A 14,978-nucleotide genomic window follows, 5' to 3' on the forward strand; every position below is an offset into this window, starting at 1 on the left:
GTTCGAGGGGCTATTTATTAGATTGGACGACAATGTTAAGCTAATTACGGAAATGCCACGCTAGGGTCAGCGGGAGTGCAATGACCGTTACAAATTTGGATATGGTGGTCCCGTGCCGAGGTAAATGAATGGGCAGATTTTAAAATAATTTATTTTTTATTCTATAAAATAATTTGGTAATTTTATAATTATAAGAAGTTTATCAACATTCCACACAATCCTTGTATTAAGTATCAACCACTCAAATTTTTATATTTGTTCTTGTTGCGTGTTGAAAAACTCCGTGCAAAAATATTATAATCTCGTGTCTTAGTGTTATACGTAGATCCATCAAAAGCACAGATATAGTTAAAAGACACCAGTTTTATTTAAAAAGCCCTCTTAAAAGGAAAAATTACGGGTTCTAGCCTGATCAAAGCAATCAATTATGTAATTGTAAATACATAAGTCAACTCTTTTTCAGAATTAGAGAAGATGGAATTATAATCACAAAAGTACGATAGTATTTTAACTATTATAGTCATAATTTAGTTACAATAAATGTAGATCTTGGCTATAATAGTAATAGTTAGCCCCAAAGGCTGTAGCTCATCATAAATGTTGTAGTTAATGGCTTCAATACAGACAGCTAATCACATAAATTATAGTTGAAAACTTTAATTATAGTAGTTGATCGTAAAAGACTATAGTTGATTATAAACGTTGTAGTATGTGACTGTAATAACGACAATTAGCCATAAAAAACGTAGTTGGAATGTCGTGATTGATTGCTATAAAAATAGTAGTTTGTCTTGAAAGTTGCAGTCGGTGGCCACAAAGGTCGTAGTTGATTGCTATAAAGTTCGTGCATATAGATATTAATATGATATTTTATTTTATACATCTAATAATACATATACGTATAACTTGTAAGTGCATAAAATATAGAAGGTGCATTTACATACATATCAAATAAAATTGAAGCATATGGATGAATTTATATGAAAAAATGGATTTATATAATAAGAATTAAAAAGTTATAATTAACTTTATTTCTATAGCCGGTGGTCACAATGTCACATGTTGCACAATTTGGGAATCAATGGGCATTAAAGTATGTTTCACCGTTTAGGAAATGTGTCGGTTTCGGCCGATACCAATGGAGGGTATAGGAAAGTCAAATCTAACCGTTAAGGAAATGGGCGTGTTTCGGCCGATACCGATACTAGTAATGAGTTATTAAAGAAAGCACCGGCGCGTGACTGCATGAGGTCAAAATGCGCTCGATCACGTGACCCGGAGAGCTTAATAAATACAGGCGTGAAAAAAAAGGTAACTCTTTAGGGCTGTGGAGGATATTGAACACATTATTGGTGAATTGTTTTTTTTTTTTCTTCACTTTGAAATTTTGAGCTGAGATGGTGGCCTTCACTTTGAAATTTTGAGCTGTTTTCTTCACTTTGAAATTTTGAGCTGAGATGGTGGCTCGAGTTGGGTCAGGCTCGAAATCAGTTTGAATGGATTGACTTCGAATCAAAATTGGCTTGTGAATCATTATGTTTGATTTCGAGCCAATTCGGCCTGAAATTGAATGAAGTTCGATCTGGGACGAAGTCGAAATGAGTTGGCTCAATTTTGAGTTTATTGAATCCATTCCAGCTCGAAATCGACTCGAATCTGAAACAAAATGGCTCAAATTGAGTTATTTGGATCTGTTCAAGTTTGAAATAGGCTCACAGCTTGTTATAGTTGATTTTATTTAACCTTATATATAAATATATATAATCTAGCCAATGTCGAGTCAGTTTAAGCTAATCTTTGTATGGCATGAAATCAGCTTGAAAAAGTTTGATCCCAAGTTTTGGCTCATAGCTCGGCTCATTCTTTTCATTCTTACCTCGATCCAAGCTAAAATTTAAATCAATTTTTTGAGCGAACTAAATTCAAAGCGCTATGCATAGGATACATACAAGAGCTTCAACCAACAAGCTCTTGGTCGTAAAATGAAGCTCTCAACTATAAAACTAAGATGACACACATATTTTAAAATTTTAAATCTACTATAGTTGCAATCCCAAACCTTGAGGAAAAAAATATTAGGAGCGGATAAAATAGGTGCGGAATGTGTGAATTTCAATGTATTTTTTGTTGTATTGATACAACCAATACAATCAAAATATAATGAAATCCACCTGTGCGGACTTCACAACTAATGATTGCTCCATCTTTAGACCATCCCATGAACATGAGACCCTTTGCCTCCAAAGGTATTACCTCCAATGTATTTTACAAGCAGAACTCTCAGTTGCAGTCTGCCTGGTTTATTCCTTGCACTGTAGCAGGGTAAATAGTAATAGGTGGAGTTAAACTTCTAAGAAATTATACAAACCTTGATTTATTTAAGCTCAATTTAAGCTCAACTCGAGTTTAGCTTTATCGAGCTACTTGCTCAACCTTATCGAGCCGAGCTGAGCTAACTAAAGATGTCAAAAAATAGTTACTAATCGTAATAATCCAGTTAAGATCAGTTTATTTTACCTTGATATCAAAGTCTTAAGACATTCAAGCCATCTGTCTGGTAGATCTTGCCAATATAATCAAAATTAAATTTTAAATTTAATGTCATCATTTATAAAATTATTAGATGTAAGTAACCATAAATGAATTTAAATATTTTGTGAACCGTGCCAGTTTTAACTAGTACCCCTGCAACATAAAATTAAATAAATTTCATCATAAAACTCATTAGGAACACAAAGATTTGCTATTTTTACAGCCACAATGGCTCCAAAGATTCAGAAAATGGGGCTAAACACATTAAATGATCAGTTAATTGATCCACAACAAAGTAAATATTGCATGATCTCTCATGCCTGAGATCCTCCACAAGAAACTCATGAATGTCTCCACCAATCTCAATCAAACTCCTTCCTTCAACCTTCTTCACCCCTCCCCCACACATCATCTTCCTCACTCTCCTTACATCTTCCCATCTCTGCAACTCACAAAACAAATTAGACAGAAGCACAAACAACCCAGAACTATAGTCTTCCAACTCCAGCACCTGCTTCATCACCTTCAATCCAGTCCTCAAATCACCATGGATCCTACAAGCTCCAAGCAAAGCACCCCATATAACAACATCGGGTTTCATCGGCATCCTCCCAATCAACTCGAGCGCCCTGCCGACAAATCCTCTTCGACCGAACAGATCCACCATGCACGCATAGTGTTCAACTTCACACTGAACCTTATAGACAGCATCCATGGCTTCAAAATAATGGAGGCCGAGTTCTAACAACCCTCCATGGCTGCAGGCAGATAGCAAACCTACAAATGTGATTCCATCAGGGAGGAAGCCATGGCTGGTCATGCTTCTAAAAAGTTCTACAGCTTCTAATGAAACCCCATGAGCTGCTAAAGCACTAATCACTACATTCCATGACACCAAATTCTTATTTTCAATCATGTTAAATAGGGTTAAGGCGATGTCTAAATGGCCACATTTGGCATACATGTCTGTGAGAGAATTCAGTAGTTTGAGACTTGGATTTGTGATATTTTGAGCTATGTGATCATGAATTCTCTTGCCAACAACTAAATTTCCAATCTTGCTACAAGCAGATAGAACATGGATCAAAGTTACCTCATTTGGGACGATGCCTGAGAGCTTCATCTGCTCATACAGAACCAATGCTTCATGAGGCTCATCGTTGCTGCGAATATAACAGTCTATCATCGCATTCCATGAGACGGCGCTTTTTTCTCGCATTTGGTCGAAGCAGGACCTGGCGAGAGCTAGAGATCCGTTCTTCGCATAGGCTCGGACAAGCGAAGTCCAGGACACCGCATTTCTCACAGGCATCATGTCGAAGCACATTTGAGCTGAATCGGGTTCTCCGCACTTGCCATACATGTCGATTAGTGCATTGTTTACAATCAAATCAGCTTCGAGGCAATTCATGATGATGAAATGATGCAGAGCTCTACCCAGTTTGAGATTTATAGATTGTGAACAAACTGAAAAGAGGCTGGCTACAGTGAATTCATCAGGCTCTAAACCCAAATTCCTCATAGCTCCAAACAACTCAAATGCGCTCCTGAAATCACCCTCCCGAGAATAGCCACCAATCATGGAATTCCATGAAATAATGCTCTTCTGAGGAATTCCATCAAACACCTTGTGCGCGTAACAGACATGTTCGGAAACTACAAAAGCATGGAGGAGAGCGTTCATAACGACAACCTGCGATGCAAAACCAGTCTTAATTATCATGGATTGAAGCAGAAGGGCCACCTCAAAGGCCTGGCTTTTAGCCACAGATTTGAGAACGAAGGGAAAGGTGAAGTTGTTGGGCGAGAAACCTTGAGCCATCATTTGGCGGAGGAGGAAGACGACGGACTCCATTCCCGTATCGCTGTAGGAGTAAACTCGGATTAAGGTGTTGTACATGAATCGGTTGGGGAAGACAGCGCGGTCGAATAGTTGGCGGGCATGGTGGAGGTCGCCGGAAGGGGTGAGGGAGCAGGAGATGAGGTGGGAGAGGGTGTGGGTGTGGGTGTGGGTGTCGGAGAGGAGTCCATGGCTGGTAAGCTGAGCTTGAAGCTGCTTGAGCTGTTTCATGGAGGAGCATCTCCGGAGAAGAGAGGAGAGAGACTGGTTCGCTTCAAGTTTGAATCTTGGAAAGGCCGTGGCTTCAGGCGAGTGGGTGCGATAGAGATCTGACTTGCTTTGGACTTGGATTGAAGAGGGAGGATAAATGAGTGAGGATAAATGAGTATATATATATATATATATAACATTTTTCTTACTTACACCTAATTTTTTTCAATTTTTACATATTTGTCAACTTACCTATAGATAAAAATATGTATTTCATCATTCTTATATTTTGATGTTTTATAGATAGTTCATTCCGACCTATATAATCAAATGTAATAATGAAATAATATCATTTATTATTACACAATTAATTTCGATTATTAGCCAATTCCAACAACTTCTAGCTCGTGTTTTGATATATTTTTTTTTCCATTTCTGTTGCTTTGTGGATTATTTGAAGCCACGGATGCCAATATGGGCATGCAATTCGGGTTCAACTTGAGCTCGAGTTGTATATTAAACAGGCTAAAAATCTCAATTCAAACTTGACTCGATACAGACACGAATAACCCAAAAGCGACTTGTTTAATACAAGTGAATGATTTCGGATCAAAATTGACTGAAAATTGCGTCAATTTCTGACAGGCAGGTTAAATTCAGTTAATTTTGAAGCGGGTCAACTCAAACTAGATCCAAAAAATTAAATAGGTTAAGAATCTCAACCCAAACCTCATCAGAATATTTATTATTCGAGTAAATCTGAACCCAAGTTTTTTTAGTCGAGTTAGCATCGGGTTAATTTTTCGCATCTCCATTTGAGAGTCTCCAACCATCAGAGCCATAAATAGGGCTGTAAATGAGCCGAGCTTGAACAAGCTTAAGCTTGGCTCGAGTTCGGCTCATTTGAAATTGTTTGTGTTTGAAATTTGCTGGTGTTCGAAAACGGCTCGTGAACAGTGTGTTCGTGTTATGCTCGATTTAAATATTCGTGTTCGTGCTCTGCTCTCGTTAAAATTAAATTGAAAGAATATTTGTAGTGATGTATTCAAACCTGAACCAAATATATGCAAAACAAGGCGCATAACAACATTACCAGAAGAGCAGCTATGATTTAAACTTAGATATAAATATATAAAATATATTATTATATAAATAATACGTATAATATTTTTTTATATAAATAATTATATACTTTCTTTTATTTCGAATTAAAACGAGCAGAACACGAACAAAAAGCCGTTCATGTTCGGCTCGTTTATAACTCAAGCTTTAAAAATTTATGTGTTCGACTCATTTACTTAACGAAGGAGCCGAACACAAGCTACTTAACGAGCTGAACACGAGTTGTTCGTGAACAACGAGCTTTTTTTGACAGCCTTAGCCATATATATATATATAATTCTAAATATAATACAGTTTTCAATGATGAATTATGACAATCATTTCATATTCATTATTCAAAATAAAAACTAACTATTTATATACTCCATAAATACAAAATGTACTCACAATATCATGAAAATTATTTTATGCAATTCTTACAATTCATATTTACATTCACAGCACTTGGTATGGAAGTAAATATCAATCTTTAAGCATTATGCATGTAAATAAATAAGAATTGTGCGATATATATGCGAATAAATTTACATATATCTAACACCTAAACCTTCATATTTACATGCATAGAGCTCTAAGACAAGCAGTATAACTCCATTAACTAAAAAACTTTGACATTCATAAATTACAAAATTACCAGAAATGAACACTAAAAGCAGCTATACATCAGATGAAAGTAGAGGAATATAATAAGGTCGCCAACAAAAAACATATTTAATAGCAAAATGCAATGTCAGATACAAATTATCACGGTCTAGGGAAAAAATATATAAGAAAAAATGTTGCATAGTTTAGAATGTTAGAAGAACTACGCAGCCGGAAAAATCTATTTCCCATATTACAGAAATACCTCACCAACATTGCGTCGATACCGAGTTTCACTTCTTTGTTCTCTTAGGTAGAGACCTATAACCGAAAAACACAAATAAGGAGGGCTTTCCTATAAATTACCAATTGGTGACATATAATGGTTTGTAGAAGACTTACTCTGATGATTGAGTTGTGGCAGTTGCTGCTGCTGATGGTGCTTTCTCTCCAGGGCCCTGCGGAAGAAGAAAAAACAATAGGATTATGGCAAACAGCATTTTTTAAGGGATAATTTACATACATTTACATACATACCACATAATTATTATGTATTTACATATCTAGCATTTATATTTTGCTACTTTCATACCACATCAAACATACCACTGTTTTAACATTTAGAAAGTGAAATACACCTTTTCATGCATCGATAAGGTATTATGTACATAAAAAATGATGTTTAGGTGTTCGGTAAGTACATGCATAGGAATTGAGTGGTAGGTATGTAAATCTTTAAAATACAATGATGAGAAGTGTAGAATCCAAAGGAAGAATGATAATAAATGATGAGCGCTGTTATGCTTAAGAAGATCACATCAATCCCTTCAAGTCTGCTCCAAAAGTAAGACAACTCAAGAGGGAAATATTCAAGAACATAAATCCTTCTTTTTTTTTTCCTAGCTATGAATCAAAGTAAATTTAAATCTAAAATTGATGCTTTATATAAGCGCAAACACCCATAATTATCCATTCACTCAAGAGTACTTTCGATTAAAGAAATTGTTTAACCTCAATATTAGATATAGATTTAGCGATGAATGAAGAATAATTGGAGAAATGGAGGTAAAACCCGATGAAATTCTCATTCAAGAAGCCTAATTAAACGAGAAAATGATGATATATAAATTTGTAAAAGATGTGCTTTAGGCTATACATACCACTTTTCATTGATGATTCAAATACAATACACAACATGGTCGGCAAAGGTTCAAAGGTGCTAAACATAACCCACAAGAGCTCAAAGATATGCCGAGTTTATAGGTTTGTTAACACGAGAGTTTGATAGTTTAATATAGGGGGTAACATCCTTGGGAAGCAGAAATCAAATGTACAACACAAACTTTTATCCCACTAAATGGCTAGATGAATCCTTTCTCTCCATTGTGTCCTATTGAGTGTCATATTTTCATTTAATTCTACAAAATTAAAATCATTTTTTAACACTGTCATTGCCAGATCCCAAGCCCTGGACACTAAAAGTGGAGGGTTGTGTTAGGTAATCGACAACAATGTAAGCCTAAATTGTTTGCCTAAAACTAACTTGAATGGATTAGAATAGGGGTTACATCTTATTAAAAGAAAACCTATAAGTGGGACTCACAACGTAAAGGATGTACAAAGCCACATCAATACAGATAAGGAAGCTCAATTAATTAAACTAATTTGATGGACTTTGAAGTATGCCTTGTCTCAATTAATTGGGTCTAATCTTGCATCAACTGAAAATTTTACAAACAATTAAGAGCATGAGAACGAGAAAATTCCAATAATCTAGTTTTAGATTCTTGTAAATTGATTTGAAATATGCGACTTGGGACTCTATTTGTAAGTTTCACATAGCATTAATTAGGTTTTACTGTCTTGACTTTTAGAACAAATGTACTTAGGAAAGTTAGGATTTACAACTCAGATATTAGAGCTTAAAAACATCCCGGAACTTGCGACTAAAATGTAAGCCGGTCTCACAATGGGTCTTATAACCTAACCTTATAGGCCAAGCAAGTTATTGATGGGATAAGATTTCCTATTAAAATAATTGCCCAAGTCCTTGAGAGTAATGAGCAATTAAAAGTTAATAAAGCCAAAACTGGGTCCTCAGCTTATTTACATTATCCATCAAGTTGAGATATTATATGTACTAAAATTAAAGTATAATGGGTATCAATGCATTTTGCATATAATGATGTCATTGGCAAGACATTGATGCATTAAAATGACGGAGGCCTATAACTTGATATTCGTCAACTTCTAAGGCATCTATAAAAATGTGATGATATATTGGCACATATCTCAAGGCATATTCAAATGTATAAATGCTTGAATGTTTTATGAGATTTATTTGGATATTGAAAATAAAAAAATTTCAAGTGTATTACATGTGACTTTTAAAAAAGATTATAATTCATGCATTGTCATTTATTATTATATTTCTTTCAAGTTCCCCCTACAAAGCTCCTCAATAACTCAAGCTATTTCCTCTTATTTCTTTCGAGTTCCCCCTACAAAGCTCCTCAATAACTCAAGCTATTTCCTCTTATTTCTTTCGAGTTCCCCCTACAAAGCTCCTCAATAACTCAAGCTATTTCCTCTTTAGAGGTAGATTATGTTTGTTTGAATTGGGGCTTAATTAGATATGGGGTCACGACTTTTAGGGGCTAACCCCTAATTATAATTATCATCCTATATCAAAAAATTTCCAAGTGTATTACACGTGACTGTTTAAAAAGATTATAATTCATGCATTGTCATTTATTATTATATTTCTTTCGAGTTCCCCCTACAAAGCTCCTCAATAACTCAAGCTATTTCCTCTTTAGAGCTAGATTATGTTTGTTTGAATTGGAGCTTAATTAGAAATGGGGTCAAGACTTTTAGGGGCTAACCCCTAATTATAATTATCATCCTATATTAATATCTATAATAATCAGTCCATCTATCTATCAATTACACATGAACAAGAGTATATCATATATATGCATAAGACAATCAATTTAGCCATCAGATTTTCTAACCCAATCGCATTGCCTCCAAATAGCTCAAAGTTTGATTCAAAACCTGTCACTGATAACTTGAACATTCAAATGAATTGCTCAAACTGATTCTTCAACATTTTTAAAGAAAACTTGTGAGATGAGAAGCAATAACAGCATCTAAGAAATAAATATTGAACAGCTCTATGCTATAAATTGAGTTAAGATAGAATACACATGTTATAAAAAATGACTGAGCATAAAACAATGGTGGGTGGCTTTTCAGGCGCACCTTGGATAAACAGTGGAAACAACCAAGCTGAATTACATTAGGGGCAGAGAAAAAACTTTTATCGATAGATAAACATAGTTCATAAAGAGAGAAGGTTTGATGAAAAGAGTAATTAAAATATAACCATATATCATCATTATCCCTTTCCCGATCCGCATTATTCATTCAGTCTGATTGAGTGTTGGTTGAGATGTTAATGTACTTTTCACAAGTCAGTTATTATAAATTTTATACAAATAATTTTAGGTCTTCAACCTTCTCAACATAATCTTATGGCACTAATTTTACCAAGTCATTTAATGGCATTTTCTATCCTTCGTTGTATATGATCAAACTACATGCATCTATTGTCAAAAAAATTATCTTCAATAAAACATCATTCCAACCTTTCCTCTTAAACTGATCATTTCTTAATTTATCCTTTCTATTTTTGTCACACATTCATCTAAATACTATTATTTTTATAAAATTTAGATATCAATGACTTTTTTTTACAAACCAATATTTGGATCCAAACAACCTCACAAGCCTAATTGTAGTTCTATTAAATGCACCCTTAAACCACAATGAAAGCCTCTTATCACACAACCCTTGACGTGCTTCTCTATTTTAACCATTCAGTCATATACTTAGAAATTGCATCCTCATTAATATCTTAATCTTTCTATATGATAAATAAAAAAATACTTAAACCTATCACACAAGATAACACTTATAACTTCTAATAATATCAAATGATAATTTTAGCATCATAAACAATACAATTACAAATTTTATACTAAATTCTTGTTCCAATAATTTTGACCTGTCTTCTAAATATTTTTTATTATTTTATTTTTTTCTTAGTTAAGTGTAAGTCCCGCCAATAAAAACCATATCAACAAAAAAAAGCACAAAAATGCATCTCCTTTCTAAGCATATCAATAGATGTTGATCCTTAATGTAACTCTTGGGCAATTCTCCAACTTCTTCTAATAAAAGTCAAAGTTATACAACGCATATAATGCGAGTCAAAGTTATATAATGCATATCTTTAATAACATTAATATACCTTTCATACATATTTTTATCTTAAAGCACGCCACCAATTTTCAAGATTACTTGTATGCCTTCTCAAAATTAATAAAAATTAAAAAAAACTATATGTATATCATTTATTCACATTTTATACTATTATATTAATTGTTTTAACACAAAAAATCATTATCATAATAAATCTTTTTTTGCACATGTTAGTAAACCCGGTCAAGATAGGATCGGTCTAGACCCAACCAATTGTCCCACCCCAGCCCTTCTAGTGGCCGACCAGTTTAGCAGGAGAGAGTGAAAAACCCTAGTGCAACCGCGGATGATTCCAACCCCCAGGTGGGGCCCACTAAGGATTTAATCACATATGCAAGCAAGAGAAGTTAGGGAGAGTTTTGACGGGAAAGTTTGAAGAATTTTTGGGAAGAGAGTTTCGGAAGGAAAATTTGAAAAGCTTTTAGGGTTTGGATTATGTTTTGGTTGGGCTACAGTTTCTCTTTTCTTGTAATGCTCCTAGCGATGTCTATGATTTGTAGAGAGACGAATTGCCTCTCAAACAGTAAATTAATGTTGTATCTTGTTTGCTTTCGTTGGTATTAGTAAAATCAACTCTATTACAGTTTATTCACTGTTTGGCTGTTGTTTTCGGTTCCAAATCATATCATATTCCTAACATTCTGATTTGTCATACTAAATTTGGTTATCAGCATCGCCTTTCTAGCTCAACATTTAATTCCTTGTAGCTTCCACTGTCTACAAATTAGTTATGCAGCGTCATAGCACAATAACGAAAAACTTATGTTGAATAAAGGAAATAGTTATATTTCTTAAAATATCCTTAAGAAAAGAGTAATAGTTATTAAAGTAAAATATATTGGAAAATAATTAATTTTCAAGTTTAATTGCATTCAAAGAGATACCGAGAACCAATTTGTGATTGCAAATTAGACCTTTATAGGAATAGCAACCATGTTTCAAAAAATAATTCTTTAAAGTAGCAAAATGAAGAAAAACCATACACCAGAAATTAGATTAGAAGTCATGTTCAGAGAAATATATTCAATCATGAGGAAGGCCCTTTTTTAGATTAGAAGAAACCCAAAAGAATAGTACTCTTTCAAAAACTTGTTGCATCAATTATGGTTTTTATGCTAAAATGGTACATGATTGGATTGCTACAAATAAGAATCTAAGGATTGCTGTTGGGTGTTATAACATATGAAAAAAACTTATAAGAACTTATAAAAACAAGTTAGAAAGAAAAGAAATAAGATTTGATGACTAGCTTGAAGTATGAAATTAATATAGCTAATAGATAAACACTACATGAAGTGGGGGAAAATCCAGAGTTATTAGCAAACAATAATTTTATTCAAAACAAACTTGACAGCTAAAATAAATGGGGTAACAGAAACAAAGAAGTTGATAATTCCCATACCACTAACTTAAAAAACTAACTCCGATGAAATAATATGAAATAAGAAAATCTTACTGTCCGTGCTACTTTCAAATGGCATACTGCATCCCAACAAAAACTTACTAATGAGTTCAATATGTGAACCTTCAATTGAATGTATTATCATTGAAAGCACACTTAATTATAAAGAAATTACAAAGATGAAGTTTGGTTGTTTATCAGACCAATGCTTTTAAATTTGATAAAAAAACATATTAGAATATTGTTGAAATATGTGGATAAAATGGGCACTCATCTTACGTTAGACCAAAGAACAAGAGAACAGTTTCATTCACAAACAAGCATATATATACAAGTAGAATAGCAGGCACACTTGATCATGAATAAATTACAAAGATGAAGTTTGGCTGTTGCATGATTACAGATCCATGCTTTTAAATTTGATAGTATGATAGATAAGAATACCGTATAAATATGTGAATGAAATGGGCACTCATCCTTACTGTAGGCCAAGGTAAAAAAGAACAGTTTCATTCACAAACAAGCATATACATATATATAAGTAGACTACTTGCATGTTAAATAAAAAGCTTCAATTGAAAAATAGAAGCCAAGAACCAATTGTGAAAACAATAATGTTGAGGATAAAAACAATCAAAAATCATGAAGAAGATTTACATAGATACCACTTAATTCCCATACATTTACATATTTAACATCTAAAGTTCAATTTTTACATACATATCACCTTACCTATGCATTGAAAATGTGCATTTCACTTTTCAGGAGTTAAAATGGTGGTACTTTTTATGTAAAAGAATTGGTTGTATGGCGTAAAAAGTGAACTTTAGGTGTAAGATATATAAATACATAAAAACTGGGTGGAATGCCTGTAAATACCCCAAACCATAAATATCAAAACTTGAACGATGCATAATTGCAATAGGACAATAGGTTACCTGAGCCAGCCGTTCTTCCCTCCTAGCAATCTTCCTCTCCCTGCTCGCCTTGCTCTTCGCCCTCTTCGCTTCAAACTGGTCAGAAAGTGTCTTCTCTCTTGCCTTTTCAGCCTTAGACTTGTGAATACTCTCCATCAGCACCCTCTTGTTCTTAAAAACATTACCTTTCACCTTCATATACATATCATGGTACATGTGTTTGTCAATTTTCTTAGCATCCCGATACTTCCTGAGCAAACGCCTCAAGACCCTCATCCTCCTCATCCACAGAACCTTGGTAGGAAGCCTAGCCTCCCGAGTACCCTTACGCTTACCTGCAAAAATTAGAGTTTTTTTTTTTTAATAAATTAAAAAATCAGCACCTTCATGCCTCGCATGCTCTCATGCCCAGCAATAAAGATTAAAACCCATACCATATCCCGAGTGACGGCCCTTTCTCTTCGCTTCTGCCATGCGCCTGGCACGGGATCTAGAGTGAATCTTCATAGGTTTCTTTATAATAAAACCATCCTTTACCAACTTTCTAATGTTTTGCCCTGTAATTTAACAAATCAAAAGCATTTTACATGTACATAAACACATCGTTTAAGGCTTCCGAGAAAGGAAAACAAAATAGTTCAAGATAAATGTTAAACTTCATACGAAGCAAAAACTGAAACACAAATTAGGGCATCAGTTAAAAACACATTTCTCAGTTATTACCCCGGTAAAAGAAGCACTAATTGAAAACATACTCCGGATCTCTAAGCAGACTAACAGTTATGCCAACAACATAAAACGAAAACGCATCAGTTCTCTCAATAGAATCTTTGAATCGCGCCAAATTTCAGATTAGAAATATGCAACGAAGATAAGGATTCAGGAAGGGAAAACCCTAACCGTTATCTTAAGACTCGGAACAATTGATAGAGATTGATAGAATATAAGTAGTCCGGTCTGTATAACACAGGGATCCGAAAAAAAGGGCAGAAAATAAAGGGGAAGAGCTTACGCGAGTTGGCCATGGATATCTCGCTGACCTCATTAGGGTCAAGCCAGACCTTGCCCTTTCCGCAGCTAAGAACGCTGGCGGCGAGCCGCTTCTGAAGCTTGAGCGACACCATCGTCTATTGCTTCCGCCGCCTTCCGCAGTCGCTAAAAGAATGGTTAAGCAATGGAGTATAAAAGGGTTTTATAGAAGCGCCCGAAGAGAGAAGGCGCTTAGGGTTAGAATTTCTATTTTCTTCTCTGCCAAGAAATCTTTAAAATTAATTTTAAAATCATTAAATTATTTGAATAATATATTAAATAAAAATTTTTACTTAAAAATTATTATTTATCAATTTTTTGAGTTCAAACTATTTATTGATTTTTCTATTTTTTACACAATATTTAGAGTTTACTTCATAAATAATATATTAGGTTTTTATTTGAAAGGTGCTTGCACATGAGATTAGATGGTGGTTCGGTTGTTGGACATTTTCTTACCAACTGAAACCTCTTACGTATGAGGTGAAATTTTTTTTTGATATATCTGCATATCTAACACTTAAACTTCAATACATACATACATACATACATATCTAGTAATTTGAATATTGCTTTTTTAAAATTAATTGTGTCAGAGGAGATTCAAACCCTCGGGCTGAGAAGTCTTATACCGTGAATGCCAACCAACATGTTTAAATTTGTATTTCGCTTTTAAAAATTAAAATTATGATACTCTTTAATGTGATATAAAAAATGTGAAGGTAAAGTTTTGGTGTTATATATGTAAATGCACAGGAATTGGGTGGTATTTATGTAAATGCCTTTTTTTTTTTTTGGCATATTTTAAAAAATAATTTCATATGTACTTTAAAAGAAAAAAAATTTTCGTAAAAAAGCAACAAAGTATCTATATTTATATCGATATCACCTAAACTTTGAAAAGCATAGTAAAATTTCCAAATTTTATTATAAATAATTTACTAAACCTTTAGTGGCTTCATTATATCACATATAATATATGAGTTTATTCTTTTTTTCTATTACATAGTATTTATTT

At 33.9% G+C, this 14,978-nt stretch overlaps 2 protein-coding genes across 2 annotated transcripts; both read right to left on the minus strand.

Annotated features, from left to right (window-relative positions):
- Window positions 1-2,700: 2,700 nt before the first annotated feature.
- LOC110030896 (pentatricopeptide repeat-containing protein At2g22410, mitochondrial-like) lies at window positions 2,701-4,690 on the minus strand. Its single transcript, XM_020733874.1, has one exon. It carries the CDS (start codon window positions 4,601-4,603, stop codon window positions 2,750-2,752), a length of 1,854 nt encoding a protein of 617 aa, XP_020589533.1. The 5' UTR covers window positions 4,604-4,690; the 3' UTR covers window positions 2,701-2,749.
- Window positions 4,691-6,364: 1,674 nt separating this feature from the next.
- On the minus strand, window positions 6,365-14,135 carry LOC110030957 (60S ribosomal protein L19-3-like). Its single transcript, XM_020733959.1, has 5 exons — window positions 13,944-14,135; window positions 13,366-13,488; window positions 12,953-13,266; window positions 6,689-6,744; window positions 6,365-6,607 (listed from the first exon to the last, which is right to left on the minus strand). Exons 1-5 carry the CDS (start codon window positions 14,053-14,055, stop codon window positions 6,580-6,582), a joined length of 633 nt encoding a protein of 210 aa, XP_020589618.1. The 5' UTR covers window positions 14,056-14,135; the 3' UTR covers window positions 6,365-6,579.
- Between the last annotated feature and the right edge of the window lie 843 nt (window positions 14,136-14,978).

This window comes from Phalaenopsis equestris, unplaced genomic scaffold (genome assembly GCF_001263595.1).
Source record: "Phalaenopsis equestris unplaced genomic scaffold, ASM126359v1 Scaffold000761, whole genome shotgun sequence".
Taxonomy (NCBI): domain Eukaryota; kingdom Viridiplantae; phylum Streptophyta; class Magnoliopsida; order Asparagales; family Orchidaceae; genus Phalaenopsis; species Phalaenopsis equestris.

Excerpts from the sequence above, each read along its gene's own strand:
- LOC110030896 (XM_020733874.1), bottom strand. The coding sequence starts at position 4,603 with ATGAAACAGCTCAAGCAGCTTCAAGCTCAGCTTACCAGCCATGGACTC.
- LOC110030957 (XM_020733959.1), bottom strand. The coding sequence starts at position 14,055 with ATGGTGTCGCTCAAGCTTCAGAAGCGGCTCGCCGCCAGCGTTCTTAGC. Across the intron at positions 13,489-13,943 it reads GATATCCATGGCCAACTCGC|GGCAAAACATTAGAAAGTTG; the intron begins GTAAGCTCTTCC and ends GTTAAATTACAG. Across the intron at positions 6,745-12,952 it reads GGGAAGAACGGCTGGCTCAG|GGCCCTGGAGAGAAAGCACC; the intron begins GTAACCTATTGT and ends CTTCTTCCGCAG.